At 52.8% G+C, this 27,504-nt stretch overlaps 1 protein-coding gene across 3 annotated transcripts; it reads right to left on the reverse strand.

The window, feature by feature from the left end:
* SLC45A1 (solute carrier family 45 member 1) lies at nucleotides 1–26,067 on the reverse strand. 3 transcript variants are annotated; one of them, XM_004024591.5, is made up of 9 exons: nucleotides 25,964–26,067; nucleotides 19,203–19,623; nucleotides 18,538–18,630; nucleotides 17,886–18,110; nucleotides 13,000–13,727; nucleotides 8,582–8,735; nucleotides 6,180–6,356; nucleotides 4,463–4,668; nucleotides 1–419 (listed from the first exon to the last, which is right to left on the reverse strand). In XM_004024591.5, the coding sequence occupies exons 1-9, from the start codon at nucleotides 26,039–26,041 to the stop codon at nucleotides 153–155; spliced, it is 2,349 nt and encodes a 782-aa protein (XP_004024640.4). In that variant the 5' UTR covers nucleotides 26,042–26,067; the 3' UTR covers nucleotides 1–152. The 3 variants fall into 3 exon arrangements, with proteins under 3 accessions (XP_004024640.4, XP_055239686.2, XP_055239694.2); XM_055383711.2 differs by lacking the exon at nucleotides 18,538–18,630; XM_055383719.2 differs by lacking the exons at nucleotides 18,538–18,630; nucleotides 19,203–19,623 and having other exon boundaries at nucleotides 25,964–26,041.
* Between the last annotated feature and the right edge of the window lie 1,437 nt (nucleotides 26,068–27,504).

Genomic DNA, 27,504 nt, shown 5'->3' on the forward strand with positions numbered 1-27,504 from the left:
GGCTTTGCCGCTGTCATTTATTATTTTATCACATATTTACATTCCAGTAGGCAGCCTGTCCCCCTGTCCAACAAGGCCCTTTGGTCCTCACTGGTCGGCCTGCTCCAGACCCCCAGGTGCAGGCGCGTGTCCAGAGTCGAGGCTCCACGATGTCAGACGTTCAGCAGGAGGGGCCGGTGCTCCTCGTCTGCAGCGTCGCTGGGAGGAATTTCATAAATGACAAACAGGGAGGAGTACAGGCAGCCCAGGAAGGACACGAGGCTGGAGAAGTACATCACCCCGTTGGCGCTGCCCACGGCCGAGGTCAGGGGCCCCAGGACCAGGGAGACCAGAATCTGAGCCAGGAAGTACTGGCAGCTCAGCAGAGAGATGTCCACGCCCATGCCCCGCCGGGTGCCGTCCGCACTGGACCCTGCAAACTGACCCAGAGGAAGAAACGTGTCAGCGAGACATGCCGCGGCCAGCACGGGGTGACCGAGCTCGGTGTGTCCTGCGAGCCCAGGAGGCCCGAGCGGCCCACGCACAGCGGCCTCACATTTTTCAGCGCCAACATGCACAGGGAGTTCAGCCAAGAGTTTAACAATATTTGTGTTTGGAGAGATGACGACAATGAAAAGAATCCACGACTAATGGGGCAGAGGGCTGAGCTCCCACGGGCTGAGGTGGCGGGAGACACTTTCCCCGCTCAGTACTTGAGCTCCTCCCCGTCCTCTCACCCAAAGAAAACCAATCTGCCCAGCCAGGCGGCCGCTCCACTCCTGCCATCCCCTCCTTCACCTTTGTCCAGGATGGGACCTGCCCTACACCCCCAAAGTCCTCTGCACATGACAGCCGCTGGTCCTCTGTCTGAGGCTCCAAGGTCCTCGTGGCCTCCAGCTTGGGCACGTCACTCACTCTCCCTCCCCTGCATGCCACGCTGGGGGACAGTGGCTGAGAGTGTGGTCTGTGCAGAGTGACGGTGGGGAGCGGTGGCATGGCTTTCCCTCACTCGGCTCCCCCAGCACCAGCCGGCCTGCAAGGTGCTGCGTGAGTGGGCATTGCTGTGACCTGGGAGCCTGGGCCTCCCCTGCGGCTTCCCCCCATCAGAAGGGCTGTGCTCAGGGCCAGCCCAGCTGAACTTGTCAGACTCCAAACTCCCTAAAACAAATCAGGCCCAGGCCTGGGGGAGGCAACTGAGGCATGAGATTAAAAGGGAGAGAGAGAAACTCAGTAATCCAGGTCACATTTCTTTTCTTTCTTTCTTTTCTCTTTTCTTTTTCTTTTTTTTTTTTTTGAGACAGGGTCTTGCTCTGTTGCCCAGGCTGGAGTGCAGTGGCACAATCTCAGCCCACTGCAGCCTCAGCCTCCTGGGCTCAAGTGATCCTCCCACCTCAGCCTCCTGAGTAGCTGGAACTACCGGTGCATGCCACCACACCTGGCTAATTTTTAATCTTATTTTTTTAGAGATGGGGTCTGACTATGTTGCCCAGGCTGTCCAGGTAATATTTCAATGCAGCATTTTAAAATTTCAAAGTCACTGCAAAGGAAAATTATGGTGGGAACATTATGTGACCATAAAAGGGAAGGAGGCGCTGACCCAGGAAACAGCACGGATGGAGCTCGAAGCCCACAGCTGCACCGCAGATGCCAGACACGAGAGGCGGCAGACTGCCTGACTCCATCACAGGAGACGTCCCAAATAGGCAAGTCCATGGGGACAGGAAGTAGGTTAGCGGTCACCTAGGCCTGGGAGAGTGGGAGGGTCAGAGGGGTGATGGCTGACGGGTTTCTTCCTGGGGTGACAAAACTGTTCTGAAATTGATGGTGGTGATGGTTGTACAACTCTGCGTGTGCTGAAACCGCCGAACGGTGCACATCACACACTGTTAGATGGTGCATATTTCAATACAGCCGGTAAAGTCTATGCTGAGCAAAATATCAACAAAAATTTAAGGCACTTTATTTATTTATGTATGTATTTATTTGAGACGGAGTCTCGCTCTGTTGCCCAGGCTGGAGTGCAGTGGCACGATCTCAGCTCACTGCAAGCTCCGCCTCCCAGGTTCACACCATTCTTCTGCCTCAGCCTCCAGAGTAGCTGGGACTACAGGTGCCCGCCACCACGCCCGGCTAATTTTTTGTATTTTTAGTAGAGAAGGGGCTTCACTGTGTTAGCCAGGATGGTCTCGATCTCCTGACCTCGTGATCCACCCTCCTTGGCCTCCCAAAGTGCTGGGATTACAGGCGTGAGCCACCACACCCGGCCTATTTATTTATTTACATAGCCACTGTCACCCAGGCTGGAGTGCAGTGGTGCAATCTTGGCTCACTGCAACCTCCGCCTCCCAGGTTCAAGCGATTCTCCTGCTTCAGCCTCCCAAGTAGCTGGAATTATGGGCACGGGCCACCATGCCTGGCTAATTTTTGTATTTTAGTAGACATGGTTTCATCATGTTGGCCAGGCTGATCTTGAACTCCTGACCTCAAGTCATCCACCTGCCTCGGCCTCCCAAAGTGCTGGGATTACAGGCGTGAGCTACTGCGTTTGGCCTTTTAAATGCCATTTTTCCTTTTGCCTCAGACTCCAATATGAGGTGGCTCAGCACTATTACTGATCCTTTTTTTTTTTTTTTCAAAGTATTACTATCTTTTTTTTTGAGACAGAGTCTCGCTCTGTTGCCCAGGCTGGAGTGCAGTGGTGTGATCTTGGCTCACTGCCAGCTCCGCCTCCCAGATTCACGCCATTCTCCTGCCTCAGTCTCCCGTGTAGCTGGGACTATAGGCGTCCGCCACCATGCCTGGCTAATTTTTGTATTTTTAGTAGAGATGGGGTTTCACCATGTTGGCCAGGCTGGTCTCAAACTCCTGACCTCCGGTAATCCACCTGCCTCAGCCTCCCAAAGTGCTGAGATTACAGGCGTGAGCCACCGCACCCGGCCGTGAAGTGAAATTTCTATTCATTGTCCCTCTTACTCTTTTTTTTTGAAACAGAGTCTTGCTCTGTCGCCCAGGCTGGAGTGCGGTGGCACCATCTCGCCATCTCGGCTCACTGCAACCTCTGCCTCCCAGATTCAAGCGATTCTCCTGCCTCAGCCTTCCGAGTAGCTGGAACTACAGGCGCCCGCCACCATGCCCAGCTAATTTTTTGTATTTTCAGTAGAGATGGGGTTTCACCGTGTTAGCCAGGATGGTCTCAATCTCCTGACCTCGTGATCCACCCACCTCGGCCTCCTAAGTACCTGGGACTACAGGTGTGAGCCACCGCGCCTGGCCCCCTCTCTTACTCTTAATTTATGCCTGATTATTTTTCTTTATGCTAAATCCATAATCCGTAACAAGATTTTAGCTGTCCTTTTCTAAAGGACGGGTACCATATCCTTTTAATCTGCTTGATAAGGTACTCAGGCCTGTCCAAATAATGAAATGATTTGGTTGTTATTAAGGCATGCCCAGTATTTGGCCAAAACCAACATCTAATAAATTACACTGTCACCTAATACCCACGGCTTGATGGGAAGCCATGAGGAACAAGTGTGAGGTGATAAAACTGGCAAGTGGATCAAGGAATAAAAGCCAAGAGAATTCTGAGACCAGAGGGCAAGAAACATCTAGTCAGGATTCAAGGACAGAACTGAAGTTCACATAGAAAAAGGATCAGGAGCTGAGCTGGCTCTCAGAACCCCTAGTACATGGTGAACTGATCCTCTCTTTATTTAAAATTTTGGGCTGGGTGCGGTGGCTCACGCCTGTAATCCCAGCACTTTGGGAGGCTGAGGCGGGCGGATCATGAGGTCAAGAGATTGAGACCAGCCTGACCAACATGGTGAAACCCCATCTCTACTAAAAATACAAAAAATTAGCTGGGCATGGTGGCACGTGCCTGTAGTCCCAGCTACTTGGGAGGCTGAGGCAGGAGGACCACTTGAACCCGGGAGGTGGAGGTTGCAGTGAGCCGAGATCGCACCACTGCACTCCAGCACAGGCATCAGAGCAAGACTCCATCTCAAAAAAAAAAAAAGAGAAAGAAAGATGTTTTTGTTCTCCATGGATTTTTGGCAAGAATTCTGATTTTTAAAAATACTGCATTAGCATGTTATCGATCTGGATTGCTGAGTTTTCCGAGCTTCACTGCCTCCCCATAAGCCCCACCCTGAATGGCTGGGACAGGCACCAACAGGAGACCCGGTGGCCTGACAATGGAGTACGAAGGGGCAGCCTCCCATTCCCCACATCCCTGGGAAGGACAGAGCCTGACCCAGAGCCTGGGTGGGCTGGAGCCTTCTGCTAATGAAGCAATGAGGGGATTACAGGCAGGGGGCACGCCCCAGACTCAGAAGGGCCCCCCTTGGTTTAATGCTCTGTGGTCGCTGTCTTGACATTTTGCACCGGGCTCTGCAGATTATGCAGCTGGTCCTGGGGGACAGTTCTCAGGTGGGGTTTCTCCAAGAAGCAGACCCGAAGCAAGACAAGGGAGAGCACTTACCTTCTTACTCTGATAGTAATCGCAGAGCAGCGAGTAGGGCAAGGTGCACAGGGTGGAAAATAAAATCCCGTAGGTTATGCAGAGCGACAGGACCACGTAGAGGTTCCTGGAGAGGGTGGCAAGCCCGGTCCCCAGGCCGAAGGCGAGATAGGCGATGAAGTAGAGGGTGCGGACGCTGAGGAACTCCTCCAGCTTCTCCAGGATAGCTGCGGGCCACAGAGAGGGTGAGCAGTGCCACACGGCCAGAGCCTCTGGGGACTCAGCTTCCAGTGCCACCTCCCGGCGGCTGACCTGAAGCTAGCAGTGGTGGGACCCGGCTTGGCAGGTCACTTGCCCCAGACCAGAAAGTACTTCCTGGGGAACCCAGGGGAGCTGAGAGACCACCCCAGTAATTCTGGTGGTCCAGAATTACTGGATCCAGGACAGGGCTGTCTGGATAGATGGCAAGACAGGGTGTCCTGTTCACACTGGCCAGGGCCAGGTCCCCCAGGGCTTCTGCAGGTGGAGGGGTCTTGGGGCTGTGACACCAAAGGGGCTCAGGGACTGAGGGTCTCGAGCTAAACCTCTGTGTTCTTGTGTAATTATGGGTACAACAGCAGCCCATCCCGTAGCCAGCCACCATCTTTACACCCCCAAGATGATGTGACAGCATGGATGTCAGCGATGGGGCTCCCTAGAATCAGATAAAATGGGGCCAGTTCCCCACGCCCCAAGGCCACATGGCTATGGGGGAACCCAACACCCAAGGTGCCACCCCATGGACTCACAAGTGAGATCTGACAAATTTCTTATTGCCGCAGCCCCTCAGTGACCCTCTACTTTGGGGCTTGAACCCACAAAGATGGGGGCAACTAAAATAAAACAGTTGGCAGATTATGGATCGAAGGCGAAGTCCAGCCTGCAGCCTAGTTTTGTAAATTTAAAAAAAAATTAATTTAAAAAATCAAAAAAAGATGAATATTTTGTGACACGTGAAAATCACATGAAATTCGTATTTCAGTGAACACAGTGCGGTTTGATTGGCGCTCGGCACGCCCACTCGGTTTCCCGTGTCTGTGGCTTTCGGTGAGGGGCTGCAACAGAGACCACTGGGCCAGCAAAGCCGGAAATACCAACTCTCTGGCCTTTTGCAGAAAAAGTATGCAGACCTCTGGGATAAAATTTGCCCGGTGCACGCTACCGGCCAGGCCCCATGGGGATGGCACCTCGGCTTTGCCCTGGTGTGAACTCAGCACTGTGCTCCAAGGGTACCCCAGACAGAGAACCTCAAAGTCTTCTGGGCCCCTGGCCCCTGCCCACCCCTACGCTCCAAGATCACACACCCCTGCCCCCACCTCCCTGGGGACCAGTTGCTCCTTGAATCAAAGTGGGAAGTTAGCTGGGGGCTGGCGGACAGCACGCTGCCTGGGTGTGGCCTTGGGGTTCCCCCAGGGCCCCCCACTTCGCCCTCGCTACAGCCTGCCGGTGTAGTCAGGTCCTGACAAGCACCCGTGCCCCCGTAGGCCACCAGCTCTGGGAGGCCTGAGGCCAGCAAGCTCCATTTCTTCAGCCCAGCTCCCCCAGGCCCAGCGCCCTGCAGCCGGGAAAGACAGTGGCGTCCCCCAGATTGGGATGTAATGTCTGCAATCGTAAGGCCATGAACCTGCCTTCATTTCGCATGCTCCATGGACCCAACCAAAGCTCTCACTGCCGTGCCAGCCTGGCTGGCAGCGGGTACCTGAGTAGAAGGCAGCACTGAAGGCGTAGATACACATGCCCCAGCAGCCCATGGTCACGCCGCTGTTGTACTTCTGATATGCCTCTGATGTGTGCGGGGCCTTGGGGTCCCCCTGAAACACCACCTCGCCCATGAAGTCTGTGTAGAAGAGCAACATCCCCTCGAACGAGAGCCACCCTGGAAGAAAGAAAGGGGTTCATGACCTCGGGGGCAAAGGCCAACACTCTGCCCTTTCTCTAACCAACACGCGTCTACTGGTTATAAAAGTAATGAGCAGCTGGGTGCGGTGGCTCACGCCTGTAATCCCAGCACTTTGGGAGGCTGAGGCGGGTGGATCACAGGGTCAGGAAATCGAGACCATCCTGGCTAACATGGTGAAACCCCGTCTCTACTGAAAATACAAAAAATTAGCCAGGCATGGTGGTGGGTGCCTGTAATCCCAGCTACTCGGGAGGCTGAGGCAGGAGAATGGTGTGAACTCGGGAGGCGGAGCTTGCAGTGAGCTGAGATCGCGCCACTGCCCTCCAGCCCGGGCGACAGAGCGAGACTCCATTTCAAAAAAAAAAGTAACGAGCAATTTAAAACTGTGTTCGTTTCTGATATGGTTTGGCTGTGTCCCCACCCAAATCTCATCTCTAATTGTAGCTCCCATAATCCCTGTGTGTCGTGGGCGGGACCCCGTGAGAGCTAATTGAATCATGGGGTTGGGTCTTTCCCATGCTGTTCTCATGATAGTGAATAAGTCCCATGAGATCTGATGGTTTTATAAATGGGAGTTCCCGTGCACACGCCCTCTTGCCTGCCACCATGTAAGATGTGCCTTTGCGCCTCCTTTGCCTTCCGCCATGATTGTGAGTCCTCCCCAGCCATGTGGAACTGTGAGTCCATTAAACCTCCTTTTCTTTATAAATTACCCAGTTTCGGGTATGTCTTTATTAGCAGTGTGAGAACAGACTAACAGAGTTTCCTTACAATTTTTTTATTTTAAACCACCATATATTTCTATAAACATGAGGCAAGGGTAGCAGTGGAGGTGCTCCAGCTACCTGGGTGGTGCAGGGGAGGGGTCCATTTAATTGGGAGAAATCCACCGGGAAGCACAGACATCGAAGTGCTGGCGGAAGTGCTTAGCGCTCCGTTCCTTGAACCATGGGAATTCCTTCTTTGGTAGAGGAAGGTGGTATCTATAGGCCCTCTTGAACCATAATGAATTATCATCTACAATGTTCTATGCCATCAAGAATTATTAAATAGACTTGTTTTGATGGCAGCAAAATATTTCACAGTGTGGGTGCACCCTAATATATTTAACCCTTCCCCAACTGTTGGACATCTCTATCCCCCAATCGCAGTCTGTGGCTGTCTGAAACCATGCTGTGATCAATACCTTGCATACATATTTTGAATATAGTCTTTGATTATGGGCTTGCATGGAATACTGAGTAAGGTCATAGGGAAAAAAGGTAGGACCATTTTTAAGATTCTCACCCATTATGAAATTGCCTTCTAGAAGGTCATGTTGATTTATGTCCCATAATGTATGAGAGCCCTAGATTATCTCAAATTCTTTTTTTTTTTTTTTTGAGATGGAGTCTTGCTTTGTCACCCAGGCTGGAATGCAGTGGTGCAATCTCGGCTCATTGCAACCTCTCCCGCCCGAGTTCAAGCGATTCTCCTGCCTCAGCCTCCCGAGTAGCTGGGATTACAGGCACGCACCACCATGCCCAGCTAATTTTTGTATTTTTAGTAGAGATGGGGTTTCACCATGTTGGCCAGGATGGTCTCAATCGTCTTACCTCGTGATCCACCAGCCTCGGCCTCCCAAAGTGCTGAGATTACAGGCGTGAGCCACCGCGCCCGGCCTCAAATTCTGAATCATGGTCAAATGTTCAACCACTCAACAGTGGAAAGAGACTAAATGGAACGAAATGCAAGTTGGTGCTTTTCAATGCTCATTCAAAGGCCGAGCCATGTGAATTTACAAACAGCAATAGACACGGGCAGGCAGGTGTGGGGTCTGTGCTTGAAGACAGAGCAAGACAAAGTTGGAAGGTGGGAAGGTGGGAAGGTGTGGGTCCATCATTTCACTGTGGAGTTGTCCAAAGGGCTTCTGGTAATGAGAATTTTGGCTCTGTGGGGACCCAGGTGTCGGGCCCAGAGTGAGCTATGTGGCTTTCAATGGTGACACCTGGTTTAGTTTGGGGCTATGCAGGGCAGGCACCCTGGAGAAAAGCCCTCCAGGGCAGCCACCACACCCCAGGCCTGCCCTTGGTGCTGTTGTTGGGGGCTGGTGAACTCAGAAAGGTTCTGGGAAGGGAGGCTCAGGGGCATCCTGGAAGGCCAGTGGGGCGAGAGCCCTGAGCAGGACCAGGACTCACGGGGAGGCTTGGCCGGGAGCTCACCCAGGAAGTGGTTGACGCAGAGGGTGCGTAGTGCCTTGGGCATGTTGCAGATGGTGGAGCAGAGGCGCCCCACGGACAGAGGCTGCTCCGCGCGCTCGCTGGAGCCCATCAGCTCGCTCTCATACTTCACGCCGTTGAGCAGGATATTGGCCACCTGGGAAGAGCCCACAAACCCCTCATCAGAGCCCCGCACCCCCATCACACAGCGCGGACTCTGCTCTGCTCAGGGGAATGCGCTCTTGGAAACACCGCACGGAGGCTGCACGGGTCTGTCTTCTTATCAGACGGCATGAGCCCCGCGTCGACGCCAACCTCAGAGGAACAACTTCAGGGCATCGTTTCCGAGGCCCCAGAGCAGCTAAGACTAGAATTCCATTTCAGGTGTGCCCACAGTGTGGCCACAGGACACTATCTGTGCCACAGGGAGTGAGATAAGACTTTGCAAAATGCAAAATACATTCGAAATGAAAAAACATGGGTCAGTTCAGATCCACACACTTAGGAAGTCATTTCTTTTTCGTAAAAGAAGGCTGGGAACGACTTATTTCAAGGTGGCCACCAGGAACATGTGTTCAAAATTCTCTCTGGACAGGTGGAACCCCCACCACACAGAAGACAGGGCGGCCCTGCCCACATGAGTACCTCAGCCCTTGACAGGGGCTCAGAGAGCACACGACATGCCCCACGGTCAACAGGATGGAAACGGGTGCGAGGGGCTTAGATTTCTTTCTGGGGCTCAAGAACAACATTGCATGGACATGTTCACTAGGTTTGCAAACTCCTCCTGGAACGAGAAGGTTTCATTCCACGTAGCCCTGCTTGGGTTTGGGGTACAGACTCCGGTCAGGGGAGCTTGTTATTTTGTTGCTGTTGTTTTTGTTGTTTTAGAGACAGTCTTGCTCTGTCGCCCGGGCTGGAGTGCAGCGGTGCGGTCATGGCTCACTGCAGCCTCGACCTCCCGGGCTCAAGTGATCCTCCCACCTTAGCCTCCCGAGTAGCTGGGACTACAGGCGAGCACCACCACACCTGGCTGATTTTTAAAAAATTGTTACAGAGATGGGGTCTCACTGTGTTGCCCAGACTGGTCTCAAACTCCTGGCCTCAAGTGATCCTCCCACCTTGGGGAACTAGTCGTTTTTGAATTTAGATGTTTGAGAGCAAAGAGGCGTTGCTGCCCGGCTCCACTGTGGTGCGGTCCGCCCTGGATACTCCCGGTGGGAAAGGAAGCTGAGAGGCCGCAGTGCCGGCTCCCAGGACACCCACATCAGCAGAGCGCGTCCCCCATGCCTGCGGAGGAACAGCGCTGCAGTTATGCCTCTGTCTCCGTGGAGCCTGGATGTGTTTATATTTAGCTCATGATTTTTACTTTCCTCAAAGAACTGATGCATAAACTACACTCTAAGGAGAAAGGAAACCGAAAAAGGGGATGAAGATGAGATTTTCAACCACACCTAAAGAACCGGATCTAATGCCAGTTTGAACTTTGTGAAACAGTCTGGGATGATCCAGTGTTGACAAAGACCAGATTAATTACCCCGGCATCATCCACAATGAGGCTGATGGTGCCCTCAACCTGAGCGATTAGAAAACCTCTTTCCTTGATAAGGATGGACTTTCCTGGCTCTCCAGTGATTTCCAGTTCCTCAAACCCTTTCCAGACGGGAGCTCGCTGTGTCCTTGGTGCCACCAGGAACCTCAACAGATGTCCCTGTGAGGCCTGCGCACGCCTGGGCAGTGTCCTTCCTCACGCTGAGATGGTACGCAGGCGTGAAGACACCCCGGCCACACACACCAGAGAAAAGCAAACGAAAGGCACCATCCTGCTCACTCCAAGGAGAAAACAGGGGTGGGCGCGGTGGCTCACGCCTGGAATCCCAGCACCTTGAGAGGCAGAGGCGGGAGGATGGCTTGAGCCCAGGAGTTCAAGACCAGCTTGGGCCACATAGTGAGGCCCGGTTTCTACAAAAAGTAAAAAATTAGGGTGTAGTGGTGCGCACCTGTAGTCCCTGCTACTCAGGAGGCTGAGATGGGAGGATCACTTGGGCCTGGCAGATTGAGGCTGCAGTGAGCCGTGAATGCACCACTGCACTCCAGCCTGGGCAACAAAGTGAGACCCTGTCTCAAAACAAAACCAAACAAGGCCGGGCATGGTGGCTCACACCTCTAATTCCAGCACTTTGGGAGGCCAAGGCAGGGGGATCACTTGAGCCCAGGAGCTCAAGACCAGCCTGGGCAACATGGTAAAAGCCTGTCTCTACATTTTTTTAAAAAGTAAGTAAAAAACAAAACAAGACAAAATAATCAAAAAAGAAAAGAAATAAAAGAAAAAAGGAAAGGAAAGGAAAAGAAAATGAACAGTGCAAGCCCCATCTCTAGTTAACCTCCGACTAAATCAGGGAAGTCATCTAGGCAGAGACACGACACCTGAACCCCTGACGGGAGAATGAACTGAGGACCAAGTCCCATTTAAAGCCAGTGGGATGGGGCTGGGCAGAGCAGGGTCTACTTCATTCAGGAGACACGGCCCACGTGCAAAGTGTCTCCTCGGCTAGATCTCCAGGCTGCCCAGCTTTTCCAGCTGCCTCCCTTGAGGGATGAGGCAAATGAGACTCGGCTTTGTAGGACCGGAAACACCACGTTCTTACTGAAATATACTCTCCTCCTACAACGCCCACAGGTGCAGGCCAGTAACTCTTATGTCTACTTTAAATAAGAGAATAACCTTTCTTTACTTAAAGACCATGGATTCTGGCTGGGTGTGGTTGCTCACGCCTGTAATCCCAGCACTTTGGGAGGCCAAGGTGGGTGGATCACTTGAGGCCAGGAGTTCGAGACCAGCCTGGCCAACATGGTGAAACCCCGTCTCTACTAAAAATACAAAATTAGCCGGGCGTGGTGGTGGGTGCCCGTAGTCCCAGCTACTCAGGAGGCTGAAGCAGGAGAATCACTTGAACCCGGGAGGCAGAGGTTGCAGTGAGCCGAGATCGCATCACTGCACTCCAGCCTGGGCGACAGAGCAAGACTCTGTCTCAAAAAAAAAAAAAAAAAAAAAAAATCAGCCCGTGAAACCCCACAGATCAGTTGGTGGCCTTGCAGCCCATCTGACGTATAGAAAATACCAACTTAAACAGCTTTCCAGAAGGTTCTTGGCCTTCGTGGAAGATGGCACTGCCCTGGAGATTCCTGTTTTTATAGCCTCCGGGAGTTAACCGATGTCAGGCACCAGGAGGGACGATCCCAGACACATCTGCAGGTTTCACGTTTTGTTTCCACTGTCCATGAAGACTTGGATGCATTGGCACAGGATTCCCACTGCCAAAATGGGCTGGAGCCCGGACGTCTTGGGAAAAACACCAGAAACAAGTGGGGTGCACATGATGCCTCTAAGAAACTCACTAGCAGGACAGGCCCGGCCTGAATTACATTTGGGTAAGTGTTTAAAAGAGTTGTCGGCCGGACGCGGTGGCTCACGCCTGTAATCCCAGCACTTTGGGAGGCCGAGGCGGGCGGATCACGAGGTCAGGAGATCGAAACCATCCTGGCTAACACGGTGAAACCCCGTCTCTACTAAAAATACAAAAAATTAGCCGGGCGTGGTGGCGGGCGCCTGTAGTCCCAGCTACTCGGGAGGCTGAGGCAGGAGAATGGCGTGAACCCGGGAGGCGGAGCTTGCAGTGAGCCGAGATGGCGCCACTGCACTGTAGCCTGGGCGACAGAGTGAGACTCCTTCTCAAAAAAAAAAAAAAAGGTGTTGTCACTGTCACTCCCAGCCAGGATTTTAAGCCACCTGATACCTAACAGATGTCCTGAACTCACTCACTCATAGGTGGACTCAGGCCCAGAACTTGTTCACTAACATGCAAGGGAAGACGTCACGTTTCCGAGGCTTGTCTTTTTTTTTTTTTTTTTTTCTGAGACAAGGTCTTGCTCTGTCACCCGGGCTGGAGTGCAGTGGTGCAATCATGGGTCACTACAGCTTCACCCTCCTGGGCTCAAGCCATCCTCCTTCTTCAGCCTCCAGAGTGGTTGGGACCACACATGTGTGCCATCAAGCCCAGCTACTTTTTGTATAAAAAATACTAAAAAGTATTTTTTAAAAATATTTTTAAAAAGTATTATTTAAAAATACTAAAATACTAAAAAGTAGAGACGGGTTTCGCCACGTTGCCCAGGCTGGTTTCAAACTCCTGAGTTCAAGCGATCCTCCTGCCTTAGCCTCCTAAAGTGCTGGGACTACAAGCTTGAGCCACCGCACCTGGCCTCTAAGGCTTTTCTCTTTGGGTCAAAGCACTTGATAACACCCCCATAACAGCCGGGAATTTCTTCCTGGAGGGACTCTCCCTCTTCGTCATGTAACTGACCAGGGGACCCACGAATGCCACCCTCTGAGCCTCGGCTCCCCCGACATTTGCTGTTACCTGCTGACTGAAGGTCACATTCCTTCTCCTGCTGGTTTCGGGACCCCCTCCTCCGGCTGCGTCCGGGATGGCCAAGGTCTGGGGTCTCTTCAGAATCCCTGACGACCTCGGCTTAGAGGTGTCCAAGGAGCCCACCCTCAGAATGTCCCCGTCACAGCCGGAGGTCAGGGCACCCTCTCTGCCCTCCAGAAGTCCACGGTCCTGGCGGTAGAAGCCGTCGGGGGCCCGGGGGAAGCTGACACTGATGGGCAGCCTGGGGACGCTGCCGGGGATGGCCAGGTAGCTGTCGTGGCCGCCCGTGAAGCAGTCAATGAGGACACTGTCTATGTTGGCCGTGCCGAAGGATGAGGCGAACTCGCTGATGCCCGTCAGGGAGCTGTCCCTGCTGATGAAGCTGCCATACTTGGGCGTGAGGGGGCTGGGCGGCGAGATGGGGCTGGAGAAGTTGGTGGCCGTGTGCGACGGGAGGGTGTCGCCGGGGCCTTCCTCTGGCAGGACGGGCGGGGACGGGGGCAGCGGGAGGCTGGGGCTCTTCATGGCTGCCCGCTTCTCACTCGGCGGCCGCAGCGGCCTCTCAGGGATGCTGACCAGGGTCAGGACGGTGGTGACGCTCAGGGTGACCGCGGTGAAGAGGTAAATGACACGGAGCTGTCCCCCCAGGGCCCTCCCGAAGCCCGTTTTATCCCAGTGGATTCCGCCGACCACGTATCCGAAGCCTCCTCCGAGACCTGGGGAAAGAGACAGGGTTTGAGTTCCCTTCTGCGGGAGGAGAAGCCCCAAGCGCGGTGGCCCTGTTCTTAGAAGGACATGAAGGTAGCCAAGGCCATTCCAGGGACGTGGGCACAGAACCTGTTCCACCTAAACCCCAACAAAATGGGACAGGATTCCCAGGGCGGGCCCCTTGAGGAGGTCCCCCTCCTGTCCTGCACAGCCACCTGCAGGGCCCTTCCTGGTGTGACCCCCGGCAGCAGCACAGTGACCACCTGCTCACATCCCCTTCCACTTCCTGCCTGTTCCACTTTCCCCGTAACCTTTCAGGCCCCTGGAGCAAATGCTGACACCGGGCACATCCTCCCTCCGAGGGCCCCTCCAGCTCAGGGCCGACCCCATGGCTCACACACAGCCGACCACACATGTGCATGCGGGTGTTTGTCCCCATGCACAGAACACCATGAGGAGAGCCACCCCTTGTGGTGACCACAGATGGGTCCTGCCTCCCCACACCCTGGCAGGCAGCTCTCCGATCTCTGAGCTATCAGCCCCCAGCAGAAAAGCAGGGATCGGATCACTGCTGTTTCTGCTCTGTTCTCACTCCACGCCTCGGGGCACCGGCCAGCCCAGCCCTGGCCACGGAGCATGGCAGGAAACTGTGAGCGATGCCGTGGGGACCCGCCAACAGCAGTGGGCAGATTTACCTCCAAACACGGCAGCTTCTTCCAGCCAGGCTCTGTGCTTCAATGGCAAGAGCCAGGGAAGCTGCAGGGGCACCACCCCAGCCAGCTACGGGTCCACGACACCCACCCCATCAGGGATCCGGTGTTTTATTTTGTTTTATTGTGAGTTCAGCTACATTTTGAGTCGGTCTAGTGTTGAGAGGAGAGGAGGGTTCTCTCGGTTTACCGCTGCTGGTGAGGAGCAACCTGCCCGCTACCAGCACGGGATTTTTGGTTTAGGGAAGACTTGGCCACATGAGGCGTTTACCTTTCAAATAAGAACTTCTATGGACAGGCCTGGGCTTCAGACACGCCCAACTCAGCCTTCCACACGTACCTAAGGACAGTATGACCATGGATCTCATTATTTCGAGGTTTCACTGTAGATCTTCCTTCGTTTGTCCCAGACGGGCCTTTCCCTTTCACTTGCGTGTCCATTTAAAAGCCCCAGTCCTGTCCCTTCTCTGCCTCTGTTCTTCTAGACTTGGGAGTCTTTCTGCCTCCCCACTGCCCTCCCAGGCATTTTATTATTCTTGACTCCCCACACTCATGATTCTAATTGCCTTCCCTCCTCCCCTCCTGAAAGACACCATTGCTGTTCGTGACCCTTATCCAAGGTCAGATTTCAGATGAACTTTATTTTTTATTTATTATTTTTCTTTGAGACGGAGTTTCACTCTTGTTGCCCAGGCTGGAGTGCAGTGGCACCATCTCGGCTCACTGCCACCTCCTCCTCCTGGGCTCAAGTGATTCTCCTGCCTCAGCCTCCCGAGTAGCTGGGATTACAGGCGCTCACCACCACGCCCGGCTAATTTTTGTATGTTTAGTAGAGATGGGGTTTCACCATGTTGGCCAAGCTGGTCTTGAACTCCTGACCTCAGGTGATCCGCCTGCCTTGGTCTCCCAAAGTGCTGGGAGTACATGCATGAGCCACCACGCCCGGCCCAGATGAACTTTATTAGCTAATTTTCTTGAATGATCAAAGTGGTGCATTCTCACAGACGGGCGTAAGGTAAAAACCGACGTCCCTCTTCCTCTCTGCCAAGCCCAGCACTCGCCCGGCGTGGCCCCTTTAGAAGTTCCCTCGCCCACAGCAGCGCACGTGTGGAAACAGGAAGAGAAGCGGCAACATTTTCCAGGAGATGCGACCGAGGCTTGGGGAAGCAGAGCCATTTGCGCCACGTGGACTTTCAGCTCCCAGAGCCCGAGCCCCTAACCACTGGGTGACCCAGTCTCTTCATTCGGGTCCTGTAATGAAGGCCTAATGTCTCATTAGGCCTTTCCCTTGGTTTTTAAACATTGTTCCAATATCTGTTTCTTTTTCAAGACTAGTCAAGTGCAGCAGTGAGGGTTGGGGAAAGAGTAGAGGAAGGAGTTCCAACTGTAACTGACTGTGGGCAATCAATCGAGATAACTCACTACCTTCGGCCCAGCCAATTGCTATTTTATTTTATTTTAATTTATTTATTTTGAGATGAAGTCTCACTCTGTTGCTCAGGCTGGAGTGCAGTGGCATGATCTCGGCTCACTGCAACCTCCACCTCCCGGGTTCAAGCAATTCTCCTGCCTCAGCCTCCCGAGTAGCTGGGACTACAGGTGCGCACCACATGCCAGGCTAATTTTTTGTATTTTTAGTAGAGATGGGATTTTGTCATGTTGGCCAGGCTGGTCTTGAACGCCTGACCTCAAGTGATTCACCCACTTCAGCCTCTCAAAGTGCTGGGGTTACAGGCATGAGCCACCATGCCCGGCCCCAGTTGCTATTTTAAATGGAATTTTTTTCTTCCATTTTATTCTGTAACAAGGCAAGTATTTTATATAGAAAAGCTAGAGTTATTTATTTATTTAATCTTATGTTTTTAGAGATGGGGTCTCACTGTTCACCCAAGCTGGTTTCAAACTCCTGAACTCAAGCAATCCTCCTGGCTTAGCCTCCCGAAGTGTTGAGAGTAGGCCTGAGCCACTGCACCCAACCAGTATTGATTTTTATACAGTACATTGATAACTAAGCATCATACTGAACTCCTGCACTGCTTTGCAGCTAATTCTCTTGAAGTTTCCATACGTCCAGCCCCAGAGACCAGTGGGGCTGACCTCACACCTTTTGTTTGTGTGTCCCTAATGGCAGTGGCTCTGTGGGATGGGTGCATTCTTGCCTCATTCCTGACTTTGATGGGAACATTTCTCCTGTTTTGCCATTAAGCATGCCACAAGTATGTATATATACATACATATATGCATGGTATGGATATAGCCGTGTGTGTGTACATGCACACACACTCAATCCTCATTATCTGTAGATTCTGCATTTGTGAACCTCCTCATTTAGTGAGGAAAACTCAGAACCAATCCTCACGGTGCTCTCACAATCGTTCAAGGATTTGCACAGAAAAGCACAATGCCTGTGCTTCCAAGGGTGCGTGGTCCAGCTGAGGCCCCGCAGGGCTGAGCTCTGCCTTCTCGTCCCCACGCTCACACTGGAAACAAGAGTTGGTGTTTGTTTGTTTGTTTGTTTTTGAGATGGAGGTTCGCTCTTGTTGCCCAGGCTGGAGTGCAATAGTGCGATCTCAGTTCACTGCAACCTCCGCCTCCCGGATTCAAGTGATTCTCCTGCCTCAGCCTCCCAAGTAGCTGGGATTACAGGCATGTGCCACCACGCCCAGCTAATTTTTTTGTATTTTTAGTAGAGATGTCGTTTCTCCATGTTGGTCAGGCTGGTCTCGAACTCCCGACCTCAGGTGATCCACCCACCTCAGCCTCCCAAAGTGCTGGGATTACAGGCATGAGCCACTGTGCCTGGCCGAAACAAGAGTTTTTTGTGTGGTCTATTTAGTGCCACCTTTTTTACATTTTTGTGTTTTTTGTTGGTGTTTCACTGTTTAAATGGCCCCCAAGCTGTCTGACGTTTCCAGGTGCAAGAAAGCCGGATATGCCTTGTGCAGAAAATGCATGCAACAGTGACGCTTCGTTCAGGCTTGAGTTGCAGCGCTGTCGGCCGTCAATTCAATGTTAATCAGCCAAAGGCACAGATGAAATAAGGGGTTTTAAACAGAAACACATACAACAAGGTTATGTGTTGATCCGTTGATGAAAACGTGACCAGAGGCTCACAGGAACCTAACCCTGTATTTTTCCTAGGAGCGAGATGCGGTGTTTGCTAATTCAGTGTTTGTGGTGACTCTGCAGAACATAACTACCTCAAACAATGAGAATCCACGAATATAAACATTTGAATTTATAGACCTATAATTGTTGTTTATGTGTCAACAGCATAGGTTGTGGTTGATATGTGTTGTGTGAGATATGTATTTTCAATCACTTCAGTGTTTCTCCATGTATTAGAATTCTCCCAGCTTCTTTGTTAAATCAGGGAGTGAGGAAGGGCCTCGAAAGCCACACGTCTGAAACCTGCAGCCCTGCAGACTCAGCCTCGGCCGTGCTGCGGAGACTCACCTGCCAGGAGGGCGTGGATGTTCAGGCCTCGGTCCTGGTCCGCGGGGCTGCACACGTCCATCATGTAGGCGTGGCTGGGGTTGTCCGCCGAGTCGGCGCTAAAGTCCATCAGCACCACCCCGCACACGGTCAGCAGCAGGCCCCACTTGTGGTTCCCGGTCACGTCAGCCAGGGCGATGCCAATGTCCCGGCCATTCAGCAAGAGCGAGAGGCCCAGCAGTGCCCCTGGACACAGAGAAACAAAGTCACCCCAAGAAAATGCAGACCAGCTCTGTCCCCGGCAGCTCACGACTTATGTCTAGAATCTTTAGGACCCAAGAATTTTTAAAACTTAAACCTCAAGCACAGCCCGGTGAAAAAGCCGCCTGCAAACTCACCATATATTTTGCACTTGGATGGGGGTTTTTATTTCATTAAGCAGAGAAGAAATGAGATGAACTTTATCAACTCAATTTTTAAAAATGATCAAAGCGATCTATTCTCACAGTTAACTGAGGCCAGGTTGCAGGGCACTCCCTGCCTCACACCAGTGCGGGCCCCAAGCTATCTGGGTAACTGCTTTGGTCAACATTTTTTAAAATTTTCCTAAAAGGAAGCAGTTGGGGCCTTTTTTTTTTCCTCTCCATTTTATTTCCATGCCAAAACAACAGACCTATAGCCAGGACAAGAATGAAAGGGCGTCTCCTTCCAAACCTTGAGGTACACCGGTCACTCCAAGCACCCAACAGAGGCTGCAGTAGGAATCCTGAAACAGAGCAGGCCAGCGGTCATTGCCAGGGTCCCCATGGCACATGGGGACATCGAATCAGCCTCCACATTCCTGAAGTGCCTGCTCTCAAACACCCCCAGTGCATCAAAAGAATAAGATGATGAAACAGAGTCAGTGACAAAACCCTGGACTCGGAAACCAAAGCTCAGCAGACTCCGGGGATTGCTCAGCATCTCCTTAAATCCTCCACTTTGGACCCTAAGGCCCTAAGCAGACACGACTTTCCTTAGGAATCCAAGAAATTTCAGGACCTTCCAGGCTCACATGACACCAAGCGTTATGAGTCGGACCCTCGGACAAGGAGAGCCTGGCATGAGACGGTGTCAGCCCTCGGGGGCTGCTAAATCCCTGTTCTATTGTCTGGTTTCGATAAGGAACTTAAAATCTGGGATATGACCGGCGGTACCTGTGTTCCCCACATTCCCAGACTGATGAGGGGAACTTAACTCTTGATCCTCCCTTCTCCCCTCAGGACCCTCAGGCTACTGCGATGAGGCTTCTGGAGGCTTCCAGAGGCCCTCCACCATCGGGGAGGAGCCGGGGCTCACCGAGGATGGGGCTGATGAACCACACCAGGCTGTAGAGCTGGTCGGGCAGGCCCATCTGCAGGAGCACCGGGGTCACGTACGCCGTCTCCATGGCGTAGCTGAACTCGATGCCAAAGAGAATGCAGCCGTTGAAAAGCAGCTCCCGGAAGGACCTCTGGGGGTGCAGGTCCCCGAAGTCCACCAGCTCAAGCGGGCACGGGGTGTTGGGGGGTGGGGGTGGGGAGGGACGAATGCACTTCCTCCTCTTGGGGTGTCGTTTGAAGTTGTTGGCCCGGTGACTGAGGTGTCGTGTCACGGACCCCGAGTAGCCCGTGACCTGGGACCTCCAGAAGTCCTGTGGGGCCACGCTGGGGAAGAGGGCATCTCCCGGCGGGGTGCTGCTGGCTGCGGGGATCATCGTGGGGAGGGCTGGTGGGCGTCCCTGTGAGGAAAGCCCGTGGGGAGGCCACAGTTACTTTTGCCTGGGTAGTCCTCCCCCGACATTTGAGTTCACACTGCAGAATTTAGAGTCAAACACCGTCCCCCGAAAGCAGAATGCACTGCTCATGGTTGATGCTCCGGGCCCTCACTTTCCCATCTGCAGCTCCTCTGCCCCAGGAGGCCAAAGCCCAGTGCCTTCCCTACTCAGAGAGAGGACCCCCGTCCTGCAGGTCCCCACCTCAAACTCAAAGGGACCATCCCCCAAACAGAGGCTCGGTCAGGACTGTCCTGAGGAAGTGAGAGCCTCTCAGCTCCTCTCCGGCCTCCAAGGACAACAGCCTATTTTAGGACCTGCGGCCCATTTCCAGGGCTAATTTTGCCCTTCCCTGAAGGTCCCAGGGGACCAGAGAGGAAGAGAGACTGGGCATGGTTAGGAACCACCCCCCCGGCACCCTGAGTGCTTCCTCGCGTTGCGGGGACAGCTCCTCTGTCACCAGATAGAGTCAGAGCCAGTCCTCTCCACTCCCTAACGCTTGTGTTCCCTCCTTCGCGGTAGGCCCGGGCACTCTCCCGAAAGGCAGCTGAATGGGCTTAACACAAGCCCTTTTCCTTCAGCCCCCATTGACAAGTGAGTTTTAGTCCAGTGGGGAGAACTGAGGCTTTGACAGTGTTCGAAAATGCTTTCTTTAAAGTAATAAGCCGAACTCTCGAATCCTGTAGTCACAGACAACATGCGAATGCAGAGGCACAGAACCAGGGAGAGCTGAGAAACAGATCCCCACCTCCCAGCTTCAACTTACTTTTTTTTTTTTTTGAGACAGAGTCTTGCTCTGTCACAAGGCTGGAGTGCAGTGGCTTGATCTTGGCTCACTGCAACCTCCACCTCCCAGGTTCAAGCCACGCTCCTGCCTCAGCCTCCCAAGTAGCTGGGATTACAGGCACCCACCACCACGCCCAGCTAATTTTTGTATTTTTAGTAGAGACGGAGTTTCATCATGTTGGCCAGGATGGTCTCTATCTCCTGACCTCGTGATCTGCCCACCTCGGCCTCCCAAAGTGCTGGGATTACAGGTGTGAGCCACCGTGCCCGGCCTCAACTTACTTTTTAAACATTTTCACAATGACCATGACCTAGGTAAGGAGTGAGCAAGTTCAAGGCCTTCCCAGATAGACATCCTTCCACTCCCCTCCCGCGCTGTCCTCTGCCCAGCTGGGGTTTGCAATCTGCACCACTTAGGCACCGGTTCCAAAGTGTCGAACTGTTTTTCACTGCTTCGAAATTAATCTGGATTATTAATATTAACAGAATGGATTCTAATATGTTAGCTTGTGTGTTTTAGCCAATGTCCACTTGTATAAGCACAAGGAGAGAAAAGCTGCTCAGATCAGAGGGAAAGAGACAGATACCAACATAACAGAGGGGGTGGGGGTTCCAGGATTCTCTCAGACACAGCCCACCTGCTCCACAAAAAAGCAACAGACTAAATTCCCTTTGAAGTCCTTCCTGAGACGTAGGCCCCAAATTGGGACAACTTTCCCAACATTGATTTCTGATGATGGCGCTTGTCATTGACCAAGATAAATATCACGGGCTTTCTCTCAAAATTAGTTTTAAGCTTCAAAAGTAAGCCACTTTTTTCCTGACATTAACTTACCATACCACTTTCCATCACACTATCACTAGACAATAAATTATTTATGAATCACTCTGAAATTCCTCACTCCAGATTTGTATCCAAAACTCTTCCACCACCCTACCCACTCAGAGATTGTCTTTCTTCTCTTTGGAAGACACCAATGGTGAAAATGATTGGATCTAGAGACATCCCAGCAGGATAAAGAACACTGTGTTAATCCAATGACTCATTCATCCATCCATCTACCCACCCAACTATCCATGCATCCATCCACTCACCCACTCATCCATCCATCCACCCACCCACCCATCCATCCATCCACCCATCCATCCATCCATCCATCCACTCATCCATCCATCCACCCACCCATCCATCCATCCATCCATCCATTCATCCACCCACCCACCCATCCATCCATCCACCCATCCATCCATCCATCCATCCACTCATCCATCCATCCACCCACCCATCCATCCATCCATCCATTCATCCACCCACCCACCCATCCATCCATCCACCCATCCATCCATCCATCCATCCACTCATCCATCCATCCACCCACCCATCCACCCATCCATCCATCCATCCATCCATCCATCCACTCATCCATCCATCCACCCACCCATCCATCCATCCATCCATCCATTCATCCACCCACCCACCCATCCATCCATCCACCCATCCATCCATCCATCCACTCACCCACCCATCCATCCATCCACCCACGCATCCATCCATCCACCCATCCATCCACCCACTCATCCATCCATCCACCCACTCATCCATCCATCCACCCATCCATCCACTCACTCATCCATCCATCCACCCACCCATCCATCCACCCACTCATCCATCCATCCACCCACCCACCCATCCATCCATGTAACTATGGACCCACGCACCCACCCATCCATCCACCCACCCACTCAGTCACCAATCCACCCACCCACCCATCCATCCATGTACCTATCAATCCACCCACCCACCCATCCATCCATCCACCCACCCATCCATCCATCCATCCACCCATTCATCCACCAGCCACTCTTCCATCCACTCACCCACACATCCATTCATCCATCTTTCCACTCAGTCATCTACCCATCCATCCTTCCACACATCCTCTCTTCCATTCATCTATTCATCTGTCTATCCAAAAACTATCCACACATCCACCTACCTATTCTTCCACCCACTCCTCTATCCATCCTTCCACTCACCCATCTACCTATCCCCCCTTCCAAACATTTACTCATCCACCCACTCACCTACCCAGCCTCCAATTCATCTGAGTACTGAGTACCAAGACACTGAGATAAGAGAGATAAAAGACACAGTTCTTGTCCTCGAGTTAGGTAGAAAGGTGGAGGAAAGGGCCTTCCTGGGGGGTAGAATCATTGGGTAAAAGACAGATATGAGTAACAGTTGGGCACAGTGGGGGTGGGGTGAGAGATGAAGCCCTCAGGAAGGTCTTAGCTAATCATGGAGGGCCTTGAAGCCTTGCTAAGAGATGGGTTTTATTCCAAGGTGACAGGGAGTGATATAGCAGAGACAGAGTCTCCTGTCACTTCTATAAATGACTTATCCTGTGGCCTTGGAAAATACCATGCTTTCCTGTAGGAAGAGAACAGATGAACCTAAGAACCACGTAGACAAGTAATACTTCATTTGAAATAGAATTCATTTATAAGGAGTAAATCAAGATTAACATGTTTAAGAAGCTAAGCTTATTTATGTTCCTCACTGGCCTAGCTCAAGCACTTCTGCATGGTAAAACCTGATGATTGGCAGGTCTTCCTTTCAAAACCCCAAGTAGCAGTTAGCATCCCCTGGAGCTTCATTCATCAAAAGCACAGAAATAGAGCGCCAGTTCCAACACTGTGTAAGACCATCTCCTTCAGAGTCGGAGGCAAGACCCAGCACAGGTGAGGTGGACAGTTGGATTGGACTCCGCCCAAAGGTCACAGCCCCACGTATGCTCTCAGTGGCCAACTCCCTTTCCGTCCCTCTGCCCAGCCTCTCCCCACCTTCAGGCACACAGGCATATCTCCCACTCTTTCTAGTCAGCATTTTAACCATAATGTGAACTTAAGTGCATTAGAAACCTTCCCTTCAAATTTGGAATGAAGAACTGTGGCCCAGTTTGGAAAAACTTCAGCTTTAAACAGCATATGGCAGAAGTGTGTGTGTGTGTGTGTGTGTGTGTATAGAGAGAGAGAGAGAAACAGAGAGAGAGAGAGAGACAGACAGACAGACAGAGTCTCCCTCTATCTAGCCCAGGCTGGAGTGCAGTCATCATGGCTCAGTGCAGCCTCAACCTCCCTGGGCTCAGGTGATCCTCTCACCTCAGCCTCCCAAATAGCTGGAACTACAGGTGCACACCACCACACCAGGCTAATTCTTGTATTTTTTTGTAGAGATGGGGTTTCGCCATGTTGCCCAGGCTGGCCTCAAACTCCTGGGCTCAAGTGATCCACCTGCCTTGGCTTCCCAAAGTGTTGGAATTACAGGCATGAGCCACCATTCCCAGCCCCTGAAGTGTCTTTTTGAAAAGAGGAGCCTCTTTGACCTTATTTAAAGTGGACTATGTAGACAGCCCACTTCTCTACCTGCAAGAGGACAACTCTACTGCCACCTCCACCACACCCCACTGCAGCCTGTCCTAGCAGAAGGGAGATCCTCACACACTCAATGAACTTCTCTCTAGCATCTGAACCAGAATTAGACCTAGTTTAATCCTGGCTCAGAAAAAGTCTTTACTAAGGATTCATCTTCAAATCTGGGGATCAGCATTACCATTTTTATTAAAACTACATTTAGTAAAAACTGTTCACAAATGTTTATTATAAGAAGAATTTTAGAAACTCATTTTTGAGGCCGGGCACAGTGGCTGACGCCTGTAATGCCAGAACTTTGGGAGGCCGAGGTGGGTGGATCACCTGAGCTCAGGAGTTCGAGACCAGCCTGGCCAACATGGAGAAATCCCGTCTCTACTAAAAATACAAAAAATTAGCTGGGCATGGTGGCGAGTGCCTGTAATCCCAGCTACTCCGGAGGCTGAGGCAGGAGAATCGCTTGAACCCAGGAGGTGGAGATTGTAGCGAGCTGAGATCGCACCACTGCACTCCAGCCTGGGCAACAGAGTGAGACTCTTGTCTCAAAAAACAACAACAACAACAAAAATCCATTTTTTAAGGTTCCCATAAAAATGGGTGAAAGTGGAATTTAAGATCATAAAATCTAATTTTCATGCACAAATACAAACGTTCGCCAGACCATCTTTACTGTACCATATGACCATTTACTCAGTCAAAAGGAAATCCACTCATCTCCCTGGATTCCCCGAAGGCTATACAAGGGGCTCACTGTGCTTCCAGAGTACAGAGGATGTTTAAAGTAACAGATTCCTCAAACTGTGTTGTGGGAAGTTTAAGCGGCAAATGATTAATAAAAGTAATCAATGTCCATGTAGTTTGAATGCTTACAATGATCCTACTACGAGCGGAAACCATTTCCTCATTTCTTTCTTCTCGTTATGAAAATGAGCTCCCCCCACGGGGTTGCCTTGGGCCACCTCCCTTCCTAGGGCGTATTTGCTTATTTGTTTATTTGAGACGGAGTCTCACTCTATCGCCCAGACTAGAGTGCAGTGGCACGATCTGGGTTCACTGCAACCTCTGCCTCCTGGGTTCAAGCGATTCTCCTGCCTCAGCTTCCCAAGTAGCTGGGATTACAGGCATGTGCCACCACGCCCGGCTAATTTTGTATTTTTAGTAGAGATGGGGTTTCACCATGTTGGCCAGGCTGGTCTTGAACTCCTGACCTCAGGTGATCCACCCGACTCGGCCTCCCAAAGTGCTGGGATTACAGGCATGAGCCGCCGCGCCCGACCCCTCATGCTTCTTTCTACCCATTCTCAAAATTCTTCAGTGAGGTCCTCAAGGACCAGGAAGGTGCTCTACGGACTTGGGAGGGTGCACTTAATAGGCTCGTTACTGAATCGTGGCCGTTTCCCACTTTGCATCTCCGGCAGCTTGACCCCTACTCCAGGGCCAACTTTTCCCAAAAGCCCAGGCCAGGTGCAGCCTGAACGTGGCTTTCCTCCGCCCCTGACTCTGCTTTCCTGTAACAGCTGAAAAACATGCACGGCTGTCACTCTAGAAATAATTAGAGAAGTTGCTTATTGTCGAGGGCAGAAGGAGCTGAACGGCTTCCACCTCAGCGCGTTCCCCTTGGTGCTGACTCGCTCGGGAAAGGGGAGTCCTCGGTGCCCTCGCTAAGTAACCCTGGGATGCTGAGGGGCGTTGCCCGGCCCCTGGTCAACAAGAGGGCTCAGCCCCACGCAAGAGGTGAGCCGGGAGCGGATGACACCTGCCCAGGTGACCAGGGACCAGGCCTCCGGCTCAAGGAGCGCATCAGGAGCTGGGGCCAAGGCCGGGGTCTCCTCCCCTTGCCAGCAAGGATGAGAGCACCTGCCATCTGGCCGGCACCCTCCCCTGGGCCCGAGGCTCCTGCCCTCGGAGGGGCGAGACGGGGGAGATCCGTGGACTCTGCAATTCATGAGACTTCCACGAGGAACAAAGGTCTCCGTGCCGGCCTCGGGTCCCGGTCTCGGCGCCCTGACTACCCCGGGGCCCAGGGCGCGGCGCTCCGGCAGGCACGGAGCCAGAGAGCGGGCGGAGGGCGCGGAGGAGACGGTGGTACCTGTGGGTGGAGACGGCAGGCATCCCTGTCCCCGCTGGGCTGCTGCCTGCCCGGCCGCGGTCCCGGCTGCTGCAGCATCACCCGGGGCGGGGCGCTGACGTCACGGCCGCAGCCTCCGCATCCGCGCGGGGCCCGGAGCCTTAAAGCGGCGCCGCGTCTGGGGCCCCGCGGGCGGGAGGGGAGCCCGGTGTCCTCCTGGGCCCTTCCCCGCGGGAGGCCCGTCCCGGTGCTTCGCGCACGACGGCGCGGTCTGCAGGATCTGCCAGGATCCCGGAGGAAAACGTCCCCCCGGCCTCACAGTTCTCACCGTTTTCTTCTGATTTTAAAAGAAATAAATACGTTTTCGTGTCTTCATGTATAAATAGATACCCATGTGTTCGCGGATAGGTGAATGCCGCAGTGCGTGTGCCAAGCCTGTGCCCATGTGCGCAGTGGGGCAGCCGGGCCTGCTGGAGGCGTCGCGACTCTGGGCCCGGAGCTGTCCAAGGCACTGAGGATGCCGCAGAGAACAAGGCAAAGTTCCCGCCCCCGGGGGAACTTTGTAATGTAAGTAAACACATAAATACTTTATGTATTTATTATTTATTTCATTTTTTAAAATACAGAGAGGCAGGGCCTTGCTATGTTGCCCAGGCTGGTCTCGACTCCTGGGCTCAAGTGATCCTTCTGCCTCGGCCTCCCAAAGTACAGGTGTGAGCCACCGCACCCGGCTGCATGACATTTAAGAGAGAGACCCACACACATTAAACAAGACATAAAATAAATGGTATGTCAGAAGATGGCAATGCCCTAGAGAAGGGGTTAGGGAGTGTGGGGCTGCGGAGGCACTGGCCTTGCAGGTTTCCATCAGGTTGTTGGCGAGTCCTCACCTGGAAGGTGACACTAGAAGGAGGACTTGCGGAGCAGGCCGGGCACGGTGGCTCACACCTGTAATCCCTGCGCTCTGGGAGGCTGAGAGGGGCAGATCACCTGAGGTCCGGAGTTCGAGACCAGCCTGGCCAACATGGCAAAACCCCATCTCTACTAAAAATATAAAAATTAGCCACACGTGGTGCTGGGGTGCCTGTAATCTCAGCTACTCAGCTGAGGCAGGAGAATCGCTTGAACCCGGGAGGCAGGGGTTGCAGTGAGCTGAGATCGTGCCACTGCACTCCAGCCTGGGCCACAGAGTGAGACTCCATCTCAAAAAGAAAAGAAGGACCTGAGGAGCTAGGGGGGCCAGCCAGACTGACGTGTGGGGAATGTCACGCCAGGCACTGGGAAGAGCACGTGCAAAGGCCAGGGGCAGAAGTGAGCTGGGCTGAGTCCAATAATTACGGATGAAATAATTATGCAGCCGGTAGTGGAATAATAACCCCAGGGAAGCGCTGCAGAGCGGGGGCACGGGGCCCTGTGGAAGTTTACCGCGGCGGATTCCACCCCATTGGGAGGGTCGAGGGCTCCTCAAGGAGCCCTACCAGGCCAAGTAGAGAGAACAGCATGTCCCACACAGAGGGCTCAGAGAGCTCTGCACTGGCAGAGCTCCGGAGGGGAGAGGGCCT

Source organism: Gorilla gorilla, chromosome 1 (assembly GCF_029281585.2).
Source record: "Gorilla gorilla gorilla isolate KB3781 chromosome 1, NHGRI_mGorGor1-v2.1_pri, whole genome shotgun sequence".
Lineage (NCBI taxonomy): Eukaryota > Metazoa > Chordata > Mammalia > Primates > Hominidae > Gorilla > Gorilla gorilla.

Excerpts from the sequence above, each read along its gene's own strand:
- SLC45A1 (XM_004024591.5), bottom strand. The coding sequence starts at position 26,041 with ATGCTGCAGCAGCCGGGACCGCGGCCGGGCAGGCAGCAGCCCAGCGGG. Across the intron at positions 8,736-12,999 it reads ATGTGACCTTCAGTCAGCAG|GTGGCCAATATCCTGCTCAA; the intron begins GTAACAGCAAAT and ends GGCTCTTCCCAG. Across the intron at positions 6,357-8,581 it reads CTGCGTCAACCACTTCCTGG|GGTGGCTCTCGTTCGAGGGG; the intron begins GTGAGCTCCCGG and ends TCTTTCTTCCAG.